Raw genomic sequence first — 17,629 nt, 5'->3', positions numbered from 1 at the left:
TGTTTGTGTTCTTGTTTTGCTTCCAGATGATCAATCGGTTGTTTTTCTAGTTGCTCTCTGCTATCAACCTGGATCAGTGGCTTGTATGTTACTTCACGTTCAGTTCTGGATCTTTTAGTAGCTTCCCGCTTTGGCGGGATCTATCACAGTGGCAACTTATGATGAAAACCTAAAATGCTTGAGGGCAGGTTAGGTTTTAAGATGAGAGGATCTGACGTGTGAAAAGGATAGGAAAGGCAGAGGTGTGTGAGCACTGACACATATTCATCTAGTTTCTGTTTCTTTCAGTGCAAGGCTTTTGGCTTTTACCAAGAAGCCTTTTTTTTTTTTTGTTGCAGAAGAACTGAGACCCTTATGTAAGTCTCAAATTTGCTTATGTATCCCAACCAAAAACAACAAAATTTAATGTAACATATGGTAAATTAATTTTAGAAAAAACGATTAAGTAAAAATAAGTAAATGAAAAATAAAAAGGCAAAACATTCTGATGTGGGAGAATCTGCTGAAGGGGCAACTATAAGTCATTCACTCCACAAACCTGGCCTGTAGAGAATAACTAACTGTGCATAAAGTCTAATATGTTTCTAAAAACTAATACTGTACGTCACCCTGAACACACCATTACCTCTGTGAAATATGGTGGTGACTTTGGGTGGAGGGGATGAAATACCAGCCAATCCTGGAAGAAAAGCTGTTAGAGGTTACACGAGATTTGAGACAGGAGTAGAGACTCACCTTACAGTAGGACTGCTTTTCCAGACATACAACAGAGATACAATGGAATGGTTTTGATCAAACCACATCCATGTGTTACAATAATGAAATGAAATAACATCAGACTTGCATAACCCTTTTCAGGGCCAGAAAAGACAATTTCCATTCATGAACACACTGATGATGGCACGCTGTGTAGCCACAGCTGCCCTGGGGCAGTCTGACAGAAGAAGCAAGGCTGCTACATCGCACCATTGCCCCTTCTGACCACCACCAGCAGGCAAGGTGGGTGAAGTGTCTTGCCCAAGGACACACAGACATAGCCGAATGGAGCGGATGAATCTGCCCCACCTAATTAGCCCAATATGCGTGAAAACCTTCAGAAGACAACAAAGGTCTTCTCCGTTTTAAATTTTTTTACAAGCATTTTGGTAGATTTTTGTATTAGTTGCTGGAAAAAAAGATAAATATTGATTCAATAATGAGCTCTATCAACCCACATAATGCAAACGATTCCTCTGTGAGTTTCATAACAGGAAAATCGTGATCAGATTTTACAAAAATAATAGAAATCACACTCCACAGATCCCAATAACAAAAAGGACACCCCATGAAATATCAAATTATTTTCTAATGGCTATTTACTACAAATGTTAACACTAGTATTGCTTCATGGAATTCAGGACACATCCACATTTATTCTGACTAAAAATCTCAATGGCTGAGATCATTGTTGCTGATCTCAGCCAGCAACAATGAGATCATAATTACTCAACATTTTGAGGGAGTTTTTCTCTGTTTAAATCATCAACTGTTAGCTTTCTGGGCTCCTGATTTATGAATTGGGAGTTCGAAAGAGCTGCCTGAGGCCTTCAGAAAGAGGATTGCAGCGGCTCATGAGTCTGGTAAGGGATTTGAAGTTGTATAAAAAAGACATCCGATCATTCCTCCGCATAGAAAATAATCTTCTAGTGGAGGATATTTAAAGCAAACTGGCCACATGTCCTGGCCTGACCATCCGACTAAGTTCAAATATATTTAGTTTTCATTGGAGGGGTGAAAGGAAGAAACCTCAGCAGTCTATGGAAAATAAGAACACACTGAGGTTTGCCAAAGTGAACGCAGACATCGATTAGGACTTCTGGAACAAGGTTCTTTAGAGAGATTTGTCTAAAATCTCACATTTTTGGAGGCCAAACATGTTTGATGTAAAGAAAACACAGCATTCAAGGAAAGTGAATTTATCTGACTCAGAAGATATTTTCACCAAAATGAGCAAAACTGGGTATTTTGGGTTTGGTGTTTAATGAATAAATCTACGTCAATTTTTCACCTGTTCCCAGATATATAAAAAAAAATGAATAAACGTGAATGTTTATTTTGAAAGACAGGGTTGTACTGATTTTCTATATGACTACAAATTACATTAGCTATGTTTTCAATTTATATGTTTATACGTTTGACCTCAAGTGAAAAGGTTTCTCTCTACTTATTAAGCAGTTGATGAGGCAAGTAAAAAATCCATTATTGGTCAGATTTTCAGATGCTAGGATAACAGAGATGTTGCTGCCAACTGTTCTTCTTTTGCAAAGCTTTTAATCCAGCTCAAGCTCCCTCTCAAAGCCAGATGAAATTTATTGAACATCTTCCACAACAAGTAACATACAAAGAACTGTTTGTGCTCGTCACAGGATGAGAGAGAAGACGCACGTTTCTGAGCATGCCGTCACCTTTTGCAAAGCTTTTGTTAGAGCACGGAGATGAACTCGAGTCAGGGCAGTTCAAATTCAAAATGCACTCCATGGATGTTTTGCCCCAGGCAAGCTAAAACCTTACCTCACACCACACTCCCGCCCCCGCCCCCGGCATCCAAACCCCAACGTTTACGATGCACCGAAAGAGAGCTGATTTTCTCCTCTATTCCTTTCGCATCAGAACTGCCATTGATTCATCTCATTCTGTTGTCCCAGATATCTGTTGTAGTTTAACATCTCGCTACGGAGTGTGCTGCAAATTAACAGCAGTGCTACGCACAAACTCTGCGGTATCATAAAATATGACTAGATTTTTTGTTTTGTTTTGTTTTGTTTTGTTTTGTAGGTTAGGTTCAAAATGTTTGGATACTTGAGCTTACTGGCATCTCCACCGAGGACAGCAATAAAACATTAAGTCTGGTCAGTGCTAGGAGATTGACCTTTGGAGTGCATGCTGAACTGAAAAGCACAGCAGATGATTAAATCAGAAAGCTGTCTTAACTCATCGTTTTAACTGTGAATACAGAGAAAATGAAAATTCCGATTAATGCTGGACCTAAAGGAGAAATGTTGTATTGACAATACATGAAATCATCACAGATAGCCTTTTAAAGACGACTGTTAAAGACATGAAGGCAAAAATATTGCCTTCATCTCCTCACACACTTGCACAATTACTTCAGTCTGACTGACCACAGGATTTGAATGCATTTAATTTATCTGGGCATTCTGTGCTTGATCAAAATAAAAAAGCGTAGGAGTTTCAGTTGACCCTAATTTGGGCACTAAGTGTTTCAGCTGCCTGTTACACTAGGGATCCAAAAACATGCTGTGATCATGAGTTGTGAAACGGATTAACAAGAACTGAAGGATGTGTAACCCTCAGAGGAAGAGGGCCGACTTTATTTTATTTATTTTTTATTTTTTTTGTCATTTCAAAAATATCCCTTCTGCCTAATTAATTGTAATCCTAATGTGTCCTAGTGCAATGAATATGCCCCGAGAGCAGTTTGATGAGCCTCAGCGAGCACATTTTCTAAACCAACTAATGCTTTCAGGACAAATTTGAGTGGGTTCATTCATATTCTGAACCCATTCACCTGCAAAATTATTAGAAGTAAAAAAAAATAAATAAAAAGACTAAATAACTTTTTCAAAATGTGGAAATTGGGGAAATAAATCCATGCATGAAATAAAGTAATTCAGATGTTGCATACAAAACCTTGAACAACTTCAACTGCAGTTTTAAAACAGGAGTGCACAGGAATCGCAAACAATGTTTTTGAAGCAAGTTTTAAGTTCAAGGTGTTCGAGATGAATCTAAGAACTCTTTAGATTTCTTTTCAAATATATATTTTTTTATTCATTTTCTCTTGGAAGAGACTGATTATGCCAACTTTAATGAGATGTGCTACTGCAATGTATTTAACATGACTTCAGGGTCCACAAATGGAAGGCTGGTTGAATAAAACCTGTTCCATTTTTAATTTTCTTTGAGGCTAAGGATGCTCCCATTAATACTAACAGGTTTCAATGACTTGCATTGCACTAGGATGCAGCTTAACCTGGCGTAACCTCATTTGGTTTGCTGATAAAGCATTGTGAAGCATTTTGTTCCTATAAAATAGAGCTATGTAGTTTTAATAATCTGAAAAGAGTTGCAGTGCCTTTGAAAAATATAAATATTTTGCCATAAATGTTAGTATTTTTCAAGCCTTGACACAGAACCTCAATTAGATTTAGATATGAATTTTGACTAGACCATTTTAAAGCATGTTTAAGCATTCCATTGTAGTTCTAGCATGACATGATTGTTTTGGCGAAAGGTGAACTTCAATTGCAGTCTTACTGTACATGGTTTGTAGCCTCAACATTCGACTTTTCCCAGCATTTAGCTGCATCAATTTTCCCATCAACACTCACCTGCCTCCTTTTAGCCTACCTACTCAATAAAAGCATCCCCACAGCATGATGCTTCCACCACCATGAATTACAATGGACACAATTTTTTTTATTTTGTATGTAGACCATAAAGTTCACTTTTCTCCATACAGTCTTTATTAAAGACCGATTTTTGTGGAGTAAAAACTACACAAAGACTAGTTTTTAAACTTTCCTTGACTTGCATGGCCTGTCATTTTAGGTGAACCATCATGCCTTGGCAAGTACGCAGGTGTGCCATACTCTTTCCATCTTCAGATAATAGATTAAACAGCAACCCATGACATGAGATGTTCACACATTGCCGTATTGTTTTTAAAGTAACCCTGCCTAAACAGTCCGTTGTGTTGGGCTTTTATGGAACAGTTGGGGGTGCATTGCCTCTGTGCAATTTAATATACTGACATGAAATTGCGCAGAGATAGACAGACTGCTTTTTATTGCAAGTTGCCATATAGTGAGGTATTTGAGTCCAAGCCCTCAGTTTTACCCTAAAACATTCAAACCTCAATCTCACTCATAAATTTGTATTAATAAATGAAAAAAATGAGACAACCAGTGTTTTGTTTCACAGTTTGGAAGAAATTGGTCCAGACTTTCACCTAAATTGTAACAGACCAAAACAATGAAAACATTATTCTGTCCTCTCTCTCTCTCACACGCACACACACACACGCACACACACACGCACACACACACACACACACACACACACACACACACAGTTTGACTCTGTGCCCTAAACAAAACAAACATCCTGGGTGACAGTTTTGTCTATGGACTCATTTGCAAGGATACAGTTGTGTGCATCCTTGCAACACCTACCTTCCTCCCTTCCTTATTCCAGTCTCATTTTCTCATCCTACGTTGCCCTTGATTTCTAACATCTTCTCCATTTCACCTCCCTCCTTCTTCTTTCATTCTCTTTCTCCTCCTTCTCCTGCAGCAAATCCCTCGCTTCCTTCCACCTCTTCACCCACTGCTGCCGGAAGGTTTTCAGAAGCTGTTACATAACACACTTCAAATTATCACAGCGTATGCATTATGGATACGGGCAGATATGGCAGACGTCGTAGGATGCGATAAGAAAGACGGGGGAATAAAATTTCTGATCACTTGCTTTGCAGATTAAATGGGTCAATCTATCATTTCCATGGTTATTGAGATTAACAGAAATGGTTCTGTCAGCTGCTGTGTGTGTGTTTGTGGGTGTGGGTGTGTCTGTGTGTGCGGCACATCTGTGAACTTGTGCTACTGAATCATCTCCCATCTCGGCACCAAAGCACTGATAACAACTGGGTGACTCTGATGACACATGACAGTAGTTCCTACACTCTCCCACTCTTTTAGAGTAGTCATGCCCCCCCTCTTTTCTGAATCTTGCACTGTCATTCTGTATTTCATCCCCTGTTTAGCTGTTTCCAAATAATTCCTTCTTCTTTTTACCTCTTTCATCATCCCCTTGTTGTTCTTCCTGCATTCTAGCCGGTCTCATCCCCGATTCCCTTTTCCCAGCTGTCTGTGTTCGAGGGAATTACAGAAGTCATGCTTCACCCAGAAGATACAGGACAGTGCCTGGGCACACAGCTCAGGCAGAAGTCAGCTCCCAGAGCACTTAATGCTGCTGAAAACATCACCAGCAGTCATGTTCAACCTTCACTTCAGCCTAAACACTCCCCGAGACAAAAAAGAAAGGAAGAAAAAAAAAAAAAACAGTAATGCCAGATGATAAAAGAATTATATAGCAAAGCCTAACACACTCGGAAAATCCCCCCCAAAACCCGCAGATACTCTTCCCCCATGCATTATAGATCAGTGGTAACTCAGCTCCCCTATGGATCCTACACGGAGTGACATGATGAAACCAGACTGAGTGGCTAATATTTGTCACATTGGGATGTATAATGGGATGTCAAATACAATTTTCACGCGTGAGTCCAGATTACTCAATATCAAGTTAAATGGATTAATTCAAATCAAACTAGCAACAGAAACCCTGCATCTAATCTCTTCCCCCTTCTTCTTTCTGAGCTATAGCTTAGTATTCCTCTGTTTTCACTTCATCTGCTCTGCAAATTCTCTGACTGTGCCTGTTTTCCTTTGCCTCTCCTGATATGAACATAAAATAAAGGTTCCAGCTGGGTCGCTGGGCTGGATGTTATGAGTCCGCCTTCAGCTCTCTGACTTGGAGAAGTTAACTGTTCAGCAGGAAGCTGAAGAAATCTCCTCAGGATTAAAGGGAGTCTGATTGATCTGACAGTTAAGTGTGCCTACCTCCTGTTTTGATTTTAACGAATTAAAATCAAACATCAGAGCACCCCGATGGCAAAAAAGGCCTTGGTCTGGAGCATAAATATTAGTCGAAACTACTACTGGGTCATGGTGGAAACTGAGGTAATTATAAAATTTTAAAAACGAATAACAGAATATTAACAATCATTCCTGTCTGAAAAGTGGAAAAGAAAAAGTTTATCAAGGTCGGAAGCTATAACCCTAAGTTAGCCTTGCAAAAAAATAAAAAAATTACTTACACTTAAAGTTACCCTGGTACTTTGAGTCCAGTGCAATTACTTGCTTTGAGAAATCAGTTATGAAAAAACTGAGTCCATCTATATGTAAGTTAAGTCTGTATAAATACAGCTGTTCTGTGAAGGTAATGTGTGACTCTTTAACACACTCCATTCACTCAGTGAGCCCTTGTGGCTGAATCATGCTGTGCAGATGGTTTTCCTCAGGAATGACAAGGATGTGGGTCAAATTTCTGAGGCATCAAATACCTTCTAACGGGAAAGCCTGTTAGAAGTCAGAAAAAAACTTGACATCTAAGACAAAAGTTCATCTTCCAGCAGGACAACAAAGATAAACATGAAATAAGAGCTACAACTAAATAGTACATGCATGTGCTAAAATGTTCCATTCGAAGTCCAGGCATCAGTCCAATTCCGAATATATGGAAAGACTTGAAAATCAATGTTCACAGACAGTCTCCATCCAATCTGACTGAGCTTGAGCTATTTTGCAAAAAAGAAGGGGGAAAAAACTGCTGGTTGAACAAGGGTGGTGGAGACATGCGGCTGTCAATGCTTCGGTGTAACAGCAAGTAAATCCTGACTCGCATGGATAGAATACAAATGCATGTCACACATTTTTGTCTGTGAAAAAGCTAGTTAACCCATGCATCCTTTTTCTTCAATTTTTTTTAATAGGTAATAATTTGCTTTAGTCCAGCATAAAAAAAATCCCAGTTAGACACATTAAACTTTGCAGTTGTAATGTGACAAAATGTGAAATAGACCAAAAGGTATTAACACTTTTATAAGGTGCTGAAACCGTCTTCCCTTCCTGTCATTTTGAAATATGTATTTGACAAGAAGAAACATTTCTGGATCATTAAATTAAACATCAAACTCAGAATAAGCAATTTATTATTGAGGTAAAAGTCAAATGGAGGAACAGTTTGTCAAGTCAAAAGTTCTACTGCGGAAATTATACAATAGGAGGATGGAGGTCAGCCGGGCCTGATTCTCTCTGGCGTTTATTACACAAATCGCTCATGAATGTGCAACAGAAAGAGTTTTTTTTTTCTTTCTTCTTTGTGTGTAGTGTAGATGTGTCCGCCCTAATTCACTTTAAATTACTGTGTGGAATAGCCGCTAATAGCCCATTGATGTGACTGACAGTTTACGTACATCTAGTAACAATTATCTGTAAAGACGGGGGCAGTGGGCTGGTGTTAGTATTCAGAGGGGTAGCTCGATATAGTCTGCCAACAGCTGTATGTCCTGTCAAAATGTCTTTGAGCAAGACACAGAAATCCCCCATGCTTATTCCTACGGAGACGCTCTGGATTAATGCTGTCGGCTGAATGCCTAAAATTTAAAGACGTGGAATACAGACTTAGGAACTGTCCAATAAACTGAAAAGACGAGGCTGTCCATTACAAACTCTGCACAAATCGTCTCGCTGTCAAAGTTTTTTAATAATTCCTCTGTCAATCAAGGGCATGCGCACGCGCATTTTCCAACTGTTAAACCACAAAACATTTCAGAGACATCAAACATACTTGTAGAGAAAAATGTAACTTTAGCCAAATGTGAACTCTCTTCAAACCATCACATTTCACTTTTTGAATGAGTTACTTTTCTAGAGCAGTATCCTGTCATGCACTTGTGCAGACTCTCTCTCTCTCATTTTTTTTTCTCTGCTGTGTTTATAATTTAAACACTTTGTCATGTTTTATCAGTGTAGAAACAGCCAACTGATGCACAGCTGGGACAGAGCAATGGTGAAATTAAGAGTAGCAAGAGATAACCCAGAGGCTTGCTGGATGAAACGGAGCGCTTCAGATGGAGACTGAAATGGTACGAAGAGCGCTACATAGAAAACTGGCTCTCCCTTTCTCTCTCTAAATATGCTGTATGCCAAATTTGCAATGGCACTTTTGGCAGTTCAAACTTGTCTGGGTATCCAAAATCCCCAAAACATAAGGACGGGGTACTCTATATGCTGTTGAAGCAGCAGAAGTGTTTCTCACTGACATTCCTGTTTGAGTTTGCAGACTACACTTCAAACTCAACTGTGCAGCTACTTTACTTCATGTCAAAGCTCACAAACAGGGTTCAGCAGGTACATATATAATGTTTTATAGGAGTTGTTAACTGTTGGATGGACTCAAATGTGAGAGCATATTTCATATTAAAGAAAAAAGGAAGAGAGTTACACATTGAGGAGGAACACATTGGCACAGCTCAAGGAGGAACACTCCCCTGTGCTGGCATGCTATATCCGTTTCCAAAATTGATTTTATTATCATTTTCTTGTTTTATTGTATTTTTTTCCTATGTCCAGTTTTATTCTTGATGACACATTTAGTCCTCCTGGGCATGAATGATACAAGTCTTTCATATCTCCCAATAGCAATGGTTCTGTCATTCCTTAAGAAATATTCTATTCTAGTCATTTTTTTCAAGGTAAGGGTCTGTTGTCTTCTAATGGGAAAAAAAAATCAAGGACAACACTCAAAGGACATTTGAAATAGCATTTTTTATTATTATATCCCTTTAAAAATTATCACATGGTTGTTCGGTTCATCCTAGCAAACCTCTGGGGCTTTTAATTTGTTACATGACTGGTACTCCAGACAAGCACAGACTTCTGCACCTTTTTAATCCATGTAGATTAAAAGCCTTTAAAAGCAAAACTGTGCTTTAAAGAGTGTGACCAGTGTAGAATAATTCATACCACATTTTACTTATATATATATTTTTTTGTTTTTCACACTTCTCAATCTCAGTTGGTTCCACTGGGGTGGGGGGGCAATTTTATGTTTTAAATAAAGATAAGTTCAGTGTTATTTAAGGAATCATACAGATCAGATCTAACTGTTGTTATGTTTGATATTTTAAACAAAAGGGGTTTTAATTATCACTTCAGATAGCCTGTAAAAGAAAGAGAGAGAGAAATGTCCCTTTAATTTATCACCAAAAGCAATAGTGTATGCCCATATTTTCTTGCAATACTTACATCATAACATCCCAGTGTAACATTCCCATTGAATAATCTGGTAGTAATGGAAACTACAACAAATTTTTTTCTCTCTTTTTTTTTTCTTTTTAGAGTCCTTGTGCCACCTCCTAATGTAATGTCGCCCTGGGCAGGGAGCCACAGGGTTTATATCAAAAACAGCCACTGCTCATAAGTCTGGGAAGTTTCTTTTTCATTCAGTTTTTAGTTACAGAGGTTCATAAATGTAAATCCCTAGCACTTAAGAGTCGTTACATTCATATCATGACTGAGCATTCATTGCAGTTCAGTTATGTGGGCTAGGATTATGCTGAATATGCCAGATCATCTTATCCAAATATTTCTTAGTATTTCACTTAACGTAGAGCTGCCAAGAAAGACACAAGGCCTTTCTGTGCTCATTTTTCTCACCAGTGTTTTTATTTTCTTGGACTCTGCCTGTAGTTGTTGACTCTATGCCATCTCCTTTGCAATTATTTCAAGAGTCACAGGAACACAGAAGATCCTTGTGCCAAATAATTATGCGTCTACTTTTTTTGTGCAGGGCTGCCTAAAGAAAAGCTAACAGTACATGACATGATTTACCAAACGGCCTTCCTAGACACAGCATGTCTTACTTTGTGTGCCTGTAGACAATTCAGACACCCAGTTAAGGAGCTTTCCATGAGCCAACTGAGCTCAGATGGTCAAAACATACTTGAATCCTGATTCAATTTAATGTCACATTATGATTTGTGAATGGAAAACAAAAAGTAGTTTTGACTCTGCCTGAGAATTTTGGAGATTTCTGCTGCCTTACTATTTTTAAAGCTTTTATGCTAGCGCAAGTGTGTGACTTCCAAATTATCCTGAAATATTAAGAATAGTAGTTATGTTGCTGATCAGGTCTCCACAAGTATACAAGCAGACAGTTACATAAAAGAAGACAGATTTATGCTTTGAGTGTTTCAGCACCGCAGAGACTGATGGAAAGACTGACGCTCAAGGTTTCAGCACCATGGACAGAGGCACGGAAGACAGAACGTAAGCGAGGGAGCATATGAGTGGAGGGACTTTTTTTTTTTACGCCACAGAGTTAAATAAGGAATACTTCAAGTATTATGTTTGCACAGGATGAGAAAAGTAGCAATGAAGAATGAAGGGGGAGAAAGAAGAAAAGAGAGGTAGGTGTGTGCATGATGTAAATAAAGTCTCTTTGAAGAATGGTTCAGCAAAGCCTAACTCTCTTTGAGGTTTGCAACACCTAAGCATCTTCAAAGACAAATCTCTGGGGACAAAAGACCGTGTCCAACACCAGCGTACACTCAGCTTTTCGCATGTTCATTCACAAATTTGTACAACAGAGTGCAATAAAAAAAAAAAGAACATTTGCAGGTAACCTTCCCTACGCTGTACCTTTTTGCACAAACACACAAATGTTTATGTTTAAAGTGCTTTTGAGTGGATTTCGTTTCAAATAACACATTTCAAAGGCAATATTTGTTCAAATGTTTAGAGTGCACGCAGACGTCTTGACAATGAGTCAGTATTGTACGATTTACTAAAGGGGCGGTACGTACAATCAGAGCGGGCAGGTGAGAAAGCAGCAAGGCCACTCATCAGTCGCCAACCTTGTGTCTGTTATAATGCTGCACTCTGCGGTAGGCTTGCTCCTCTAGCTCAGTGGTGCGTAATCACACAGTAGCCTCAGATCTAGCTGTGACTCTTAATACGCTCCTGTTAAGTCAGGTGCCTTCCCATTATATTTGTTTAAGTGGGTTGTTTCAGTCCACAGCAGTCATCTCATCCTTTGACTTCTGTGGATTCAGTTACAGAACTGCTGAGTGGACTGTTTGGGTTGAGAGAGACCAGCTTTAAGGCAGAAATGTCCTGTCAGAGCTTAAAACTCAAGCACATTTATTTTGGTTATGCTCTCACTTAGGAGATATACGAAGAAAAAGCAAAACGGGAGCTTTTTTTTAAGGCAGACAAATAAAGGGAAATTGTGCAATTAAACAGAAGCAAGTCTTCCAGGAAAGAGAGATTAAAGAGAGTGTGATATGTCCGAGGAAGCAAAATGTGTTGTTTAGCCCAATGGCATTGTAGTTGTTCTAATTCAGCAGAAGCCCCAACAGGATCCTACGTTCTTCTTCAAACATCCAAAGCCAGGAGCGCTTCCTCTTAAAGGTCTGTGTGAGATTTGCACACTGCCGTTGATGTTTAATTGGTTACAGCACTCGACTGAAGAGGACCAAAAAAAAAAAATAAAAAATTGTTTGAAAACACAGGAGGGAAAAACAGAGGCTCTGTAGGTCAAGCTTCTCAAATAAAATCCCATCTAACAGCTAAGTGAGCTTTTGAAACATGATTTTTTTTTTTTTTTACTTTTTCACAAAGCTTCAAATACTGAAACCTCTTTTGTCAAGGTAATTCGGAGCTATAAATTCCATCTAGAATACCTATATTGGAGATGTTTTTTACGCATGCTTTAGTGCTCAATGTGGGAGTTAGGGTTACATTCAAATACTCCAGCGATGGTTGTGCTCATCTGACTGAAGGAAAACAAGCTCAAACAAAATGTTCTCTCATGTGAGCAAATACAAAGACAGAATCTATTACATCTTTAAATAAAAGGTTGTACCTGCTTTGACATGCATGAGGCGAAGCGAGAATCCCTGTTGCATCCTGCTTGATATAAAATAGTTGCTGATTTGTGGGATATGCAAATGCATGCATATCACAGGAACCCTTAATTGTTGCTCGATAAACCAAAAACTGGTCAGTCAGCACACTGCGTTTCAGAAAATATTGGTGTTGACAAGTTTTAGGTCTCACCTTTGTACCAGGCATCTTTATTTAACATCTACTAATTTGGCTGAAATACTTGCGGCAGAACTGTAACCCATTATAACTAAAATGTATACAAGACTTAATAAAACAGTCTGAAATGCAAATATTCTACTAAAAAGGGAAATTAATATTTACTAAAGCCTACTTTTTTCCTTAAGCTGATATGCACTCAGAGTTCCTCTTTCCAAGCTTTGTGATGTTGCATAGCTGCATGAAGTCAAGTATGTCAGTTTATCAAGATAATTGTATATAGACAGACTCAAATATTTTCTTGTGAGCAGAATTGAACAATTTTATGAAAACTAAAAAAAAAAAATTCTGTCTTTTTCCAATCAGTCAACACACCCACAAGTCAAACTGACCACACTCGTCAGTGTGGAACTTATTTCCTACAGAACCCAACAGGAGCTTTTCTAATAATTAAGAGAAAACAAAACAAACAAACACAAAAAAAAAGCTAAATCTCGATTAACTCCAGAAGTATGCAGCAGACTCGAATCTTCTTCACACATTCTGAGATGCTGTACTACTATAAACTACTATAACTATTTATCTACTATAAATAATAATAACATAAAGTGCATCTGTTTAATAAACAAATGAACAATTTAATAATCTCACACATACAGTAATAGCAACATGCGGCTTTTTTGCTGTCAAATATTGAGTTAGACATTTTAATGTATTTTGATCAGGAAGATTTAACTGGATTTTGTAGATTTTCAGTAGTACATGAAAACAGTTATGTGGCTTAGAGCTGTTTGGCAAGAAAATCTTTTTACTCTTATTATTACTGTTATTATATTATAAGCTTATAAGGTTGTCCAATATTTTTTTATTATTATTATTTATATTGGGAGCAGAGACAACATCACACAGTGTGTGAGGGAGATTTGATTATCAACGAGGAATCAGAATAATCTAAAATTGCTGTCAACACGATTGCAAAATAGGTGCATCTCCACTATTATATGTAACTTTTTCAAGAATGCATTTTGTTTTATTGCTGCCCAGGTGCACAGACTTTAAACATAAAATAGTGCATATGAAGAAAAAGGAATGCAGGGAAAGCTGAAGTCTGTAGTAGGCTCAATACAGCCACTCTTAATGTCGTGTGAATTCTACTACATCAGCACCATGTGCCCAGTTCATGTGCCTGTCAGGAAAATAGAAATCCTTTGGAGGTTTGGATAATGTTGTCAACTCCCGGAGGTTAAAGGCATCTTTGCATGCTGGCATTTACAGACTTACAGACAGTCACACTGTCCAATCAGGCTGCATAGGATTTTAGTTTATTGTAATCTTGTCGGTATGACAAATATCAGCACTTCCTGTTACACCTTGGCTAAGTAGGTAGCAACAATAGGGTAGTAATCCCATGACTCCTTATGTTATTATAAACAGTCTTGAAATTTAATGACCAAGAATAACTAGCTTGTAATTACATGTGGAGATTGAGCAACTAATGATAATACAAATTTTACAACTGAGTAATATTATTTAAATGTCAGAATTATTAACATTTAAATATAACATGAAGTTAATGTTTACATAGTGGCATTTGTCTCTCATATTCATAATTAGGGAATAAACCCAAAGATAATCTGTCAACTACATGGGAATAGAATGGTAATGTTGCATGCATTAATACAATGTTTATTAGTGCACAGTATTAATTAAAAATGAAATTATGGGTACTAATGTTGAACAATCAAATAGTAACTGCAAAGGTAAGTTTAGATTAATATTTTCAACCAGCATACAAAACTCTAAGAGAAGTCAGTCATATTTCTCTAGGCTGAAGAGTTTTCCTGTTACTGACAGAAAAACACATCAGAACAATATGATTCTACCCCCACCATGCATCATAGGGATAGTGCTAAACACAGTAGTGCCAGTTAGGGTTGTTCTTACAATCTCTATTTTTTTTGTGGCCAATTGGCTTTCATGTGGCCATTCTACCATAGCAGACTGGAATGCAATAGCAATACTTGACCAGATGCTTCTATCTCCACCGAAACTATGGCTCTGCCCTGGCGCTCACCTATCTAACCTATGAGTCCCAGGTCAGATAGCAAAAATCCAAATGGAGTCCTTGTGATTCCAAACTTTTTTTCATTTCTAAGCAGTGGACACCAGGGTGATTTGGGCAATAATTAGTAGTGCAAAAGTATTTTTACATACTTCTCCAGATTTGTGCCCTGAAACAAACAGGTCCCAGAGGTCTAGAGACATACATTTAACTTCATTGCTTGGTTGCTTCTTTGATGTGCTCTGTCAACCGTGAGACCTTGTTTTCCAATCCAAATCATGTTCAGTCAACTGAATTTGCCACAGGTGGATTGCATTCAAGTTGCAGAAGCATCTCAAGGATGATTTGGTGGAAGTCGGAGAAACCCGAGGTCAATTTTGAGTTGGATAGCAAAAACAGGTGAATGCATGTGCACCTGTTATGTTTCAAGGTTTATATTGTTATAGATTTATAAAGAAAAATCTAAGATGTTTTGCCTTGGCAATTTTAGCTATTTTGTGTAGACTTTTAGAAGAAAACAAAACCTAAATCTATTTTAGAACAACTAAGTAATGTTAAAAAGCGAAAGGGTGTGGATTCCTTCTGTTGGCGCTTTATGTGAAAGTTTTAGATGCTGAAAGACAGTTTCTCTAAAATGATTGTAGCTGTGTTGACTCATCATTCAGATCATCTTTGTGTGACCTCTGCTGAATAATCTGGAAGAAGAAGGAAAAAAAAACAAAACAAACAAACAAACAAACAAACAAACAAACAAAAAATACACCTCACCTGCGTTCCTCAGCTTGCGGTTCCTGAACACCGAGATGATGACTAGCAGGTTTCCTAGCACATCAACCACCGTGGTAAAGATCAAGACACTGGCCAGGATAGCGATGACCCAGGCAGGGCGAGCGGTGCCCTCCGCGGGCAGGCTGCGCTCCAGCTGCCCCAGCCGTGGCTCTGTCCGGTTCTTCAGGAGCATCAACGTGTCCGGCATCACTCGGTCCACAGCGCGAAGCTGCCCGCCTCAAGTCCCCCGCTAAAATTTTTATTTTTTTTTTCTCCTCTTTTTGTTATTACAAGTGTGTTTTTTTATTATTATTTCAACGTCCCGCCGGCACCGTCGGTACCGGTGTGTCCTAGATGAAACATGGAGCGCACCCTTCCCCAAGTTCCACGAGAGCGCAGGTAAAGTCCGCTACTTAAAGGCGACAATTAGTTGCTGCGGTGATCACGTGTGACGTATGAAGTTGCACGGACTCTTGGCTTCCTTTTTTCCCTCACATCTTCAGAAGCAGAGTGACCGGTCCACGTCCCGCGACAAACGGCACACGGCCACGGTGCCACACCTCCTGCCGGGAGAAAGGAATGTGAAATATTTCTCTTTCAGAAAATAATTTTCTAAGAACACGGCTCTTGTTTCTGAACTCTTAATGTGACGCCTTACCTGGCTTGTTGGTTGGCATTTGTAACTCTCCTTCGTCTGCGTGTGCTCACAAAAAAAAAAAATAAATAAAGAAAAGGGTAAATAAAAATGGGAAAGCGAGCGATTTCCTTGTAAGCGGTCACATGGCAGGGAATATCTCTGTGTTCAACGTGCAGCTTAGTTTATCTTCTTTAGCGATGTGTGTCGTCCTGTCCATGTGCAGGACCATACAGCTTAAACGACGCAACTGGAGCTGAACGTAGCGAAATGTCACACAGTAGCAACCCCCAGTGATGATGATGATGATGATGATGATGTGGAGACATCCACAGAGTGAGGATGGAGCGAAGACTCGCCTCTTTCGGTGTGAGTGTGTGTGTGTTTGTGTGTCCCTCCCTCTCTGTCTCTCTCTTCCTCCTTCGTCACCTACTCTGCGTGCAAACAAAAATATTGTCCATTTTTGCCCCGCTGCATTTTAGTCCAACTCTATCCCGGCGTGACCTCCCAGAATCTGCCTTTGATCTGGGCACAATTGCTCGGAGGAGCTCCGACTGTAAGCACACAGAGTCGAGTCGGTTCGGGAAATCCAATGATCACGCTGTGACTTCGCGTAATCTTTTTTTTTTTTCCTCCACCGGGGTGAACGGGGACGACATTTTGAAAGTAAAAATGATTAAATCAGACGTGTTGCAGCTGTGTATGTTTCTCGAAATCTAATTTTAGACGAGAAATAAATAGCATAACAGAAATGCTAAATTATATGGAGGTATATAGATTATATGAGTTGTAAACACAACTGTGTCATTTACCGATTGGATGAATGCTTGAACAGTGCGCGCACGTTTCTGGACTCTGGAGTATTTGTGAGCAGCAGAGTCACAGAAAGTGGAGGTGGCAGTTTAATCCCATTCATGCTTAACATGGGTGACTGAAAAGGGTGGGGGTCTGGGGGCAACAGTGCAGTCAGGCTCTCTGGATTCATAAGTTATCAATTATCTGTGTCAGTTGTGACACATTGGGGCCGGTGCCATCGCTCCCATGTTTAACCCCTGGCTGCTGGTCTGCAGCTGGATGCCCTTAAAAGTCAGCAAGTGGAGATTAGAGACAGCCTATAAGGAAAAGCTGATGGGTTCAGCAGGGTCCGATGTGATGGCCAGGAGACAGACATCTCCCGGTTGCCAGGTCAGTCGGAGCAGCCTGTTCTCACATGTGGATGCATTTTATATGGAAACCATTCAGTACTGGGCTCTTGGGCTCATAACAATACCACACGTCTGAGGAAAAAAATAAAATACAATCAATGGCAATTGGAGGAGGTAAAAGAAACTAAAGTCTGCTAATTGAAACTCCGCTTCCCTGGTAATACTCTGCTGGCCTCATATGTCTGGATCTATATAGCTACATTACTTTGCAAAAGTATCCATTTCTGTT

General features: G+C 39.1%; 1 protein-coding gene across 1 annotated transcript in view; it reads right to left on the bottom strand.

The window, feature by feature from the left end:
• The window catches only part of mtnr1bb (melatonin receptor 1Bb), a 42,157-nt gene extending 25,345 nt beyond the window's left edge, over positions 1–16,812 (bottom strand). Inside the window, exons 1-2 of the mRNA XM_007555716.2 lie at positions 16,220–16,812; positions 15,562–16,124 (exon numbers count right to left, since the gene is read on the bottom strand). Coding sequence (XP_007555778.1) covers positions 15,562–15,769 — 208 coding nt within the window. The 5' untranslated portion in view covers positions 15,770–16,124; positions 16,220–16,812. The remainder of the gene's footprint in view (positions 1–15,561; positions 16,125–16,219) is intronic.
• Between the last annotated feature and the right edge of the window lie 817 nt (positions 16,813–17,629).

The sequence above is a fragment of the Poecilia formosa genome, unplaced genomic scaffold (genome assembly GCF_000485575.1).
Source record: "Poecilia formosa unplaced genomic scaffold, Poecilia_formosa-5.1.2 Scaffold3, whole genome shotgun sequence".
NCBI classification, from domain to species: domain Eukaryota; kingdom Metazoa; phylum Chordata; class Actinopteri; order Cyprinodontiformes; family Poeciliidae; genus Poecilia; species Poecilia formosa.
Note: the sequence above shows the minus strand (reverse complement) of the source record. Positions and strands in the feature narration are given on the sequence as shown.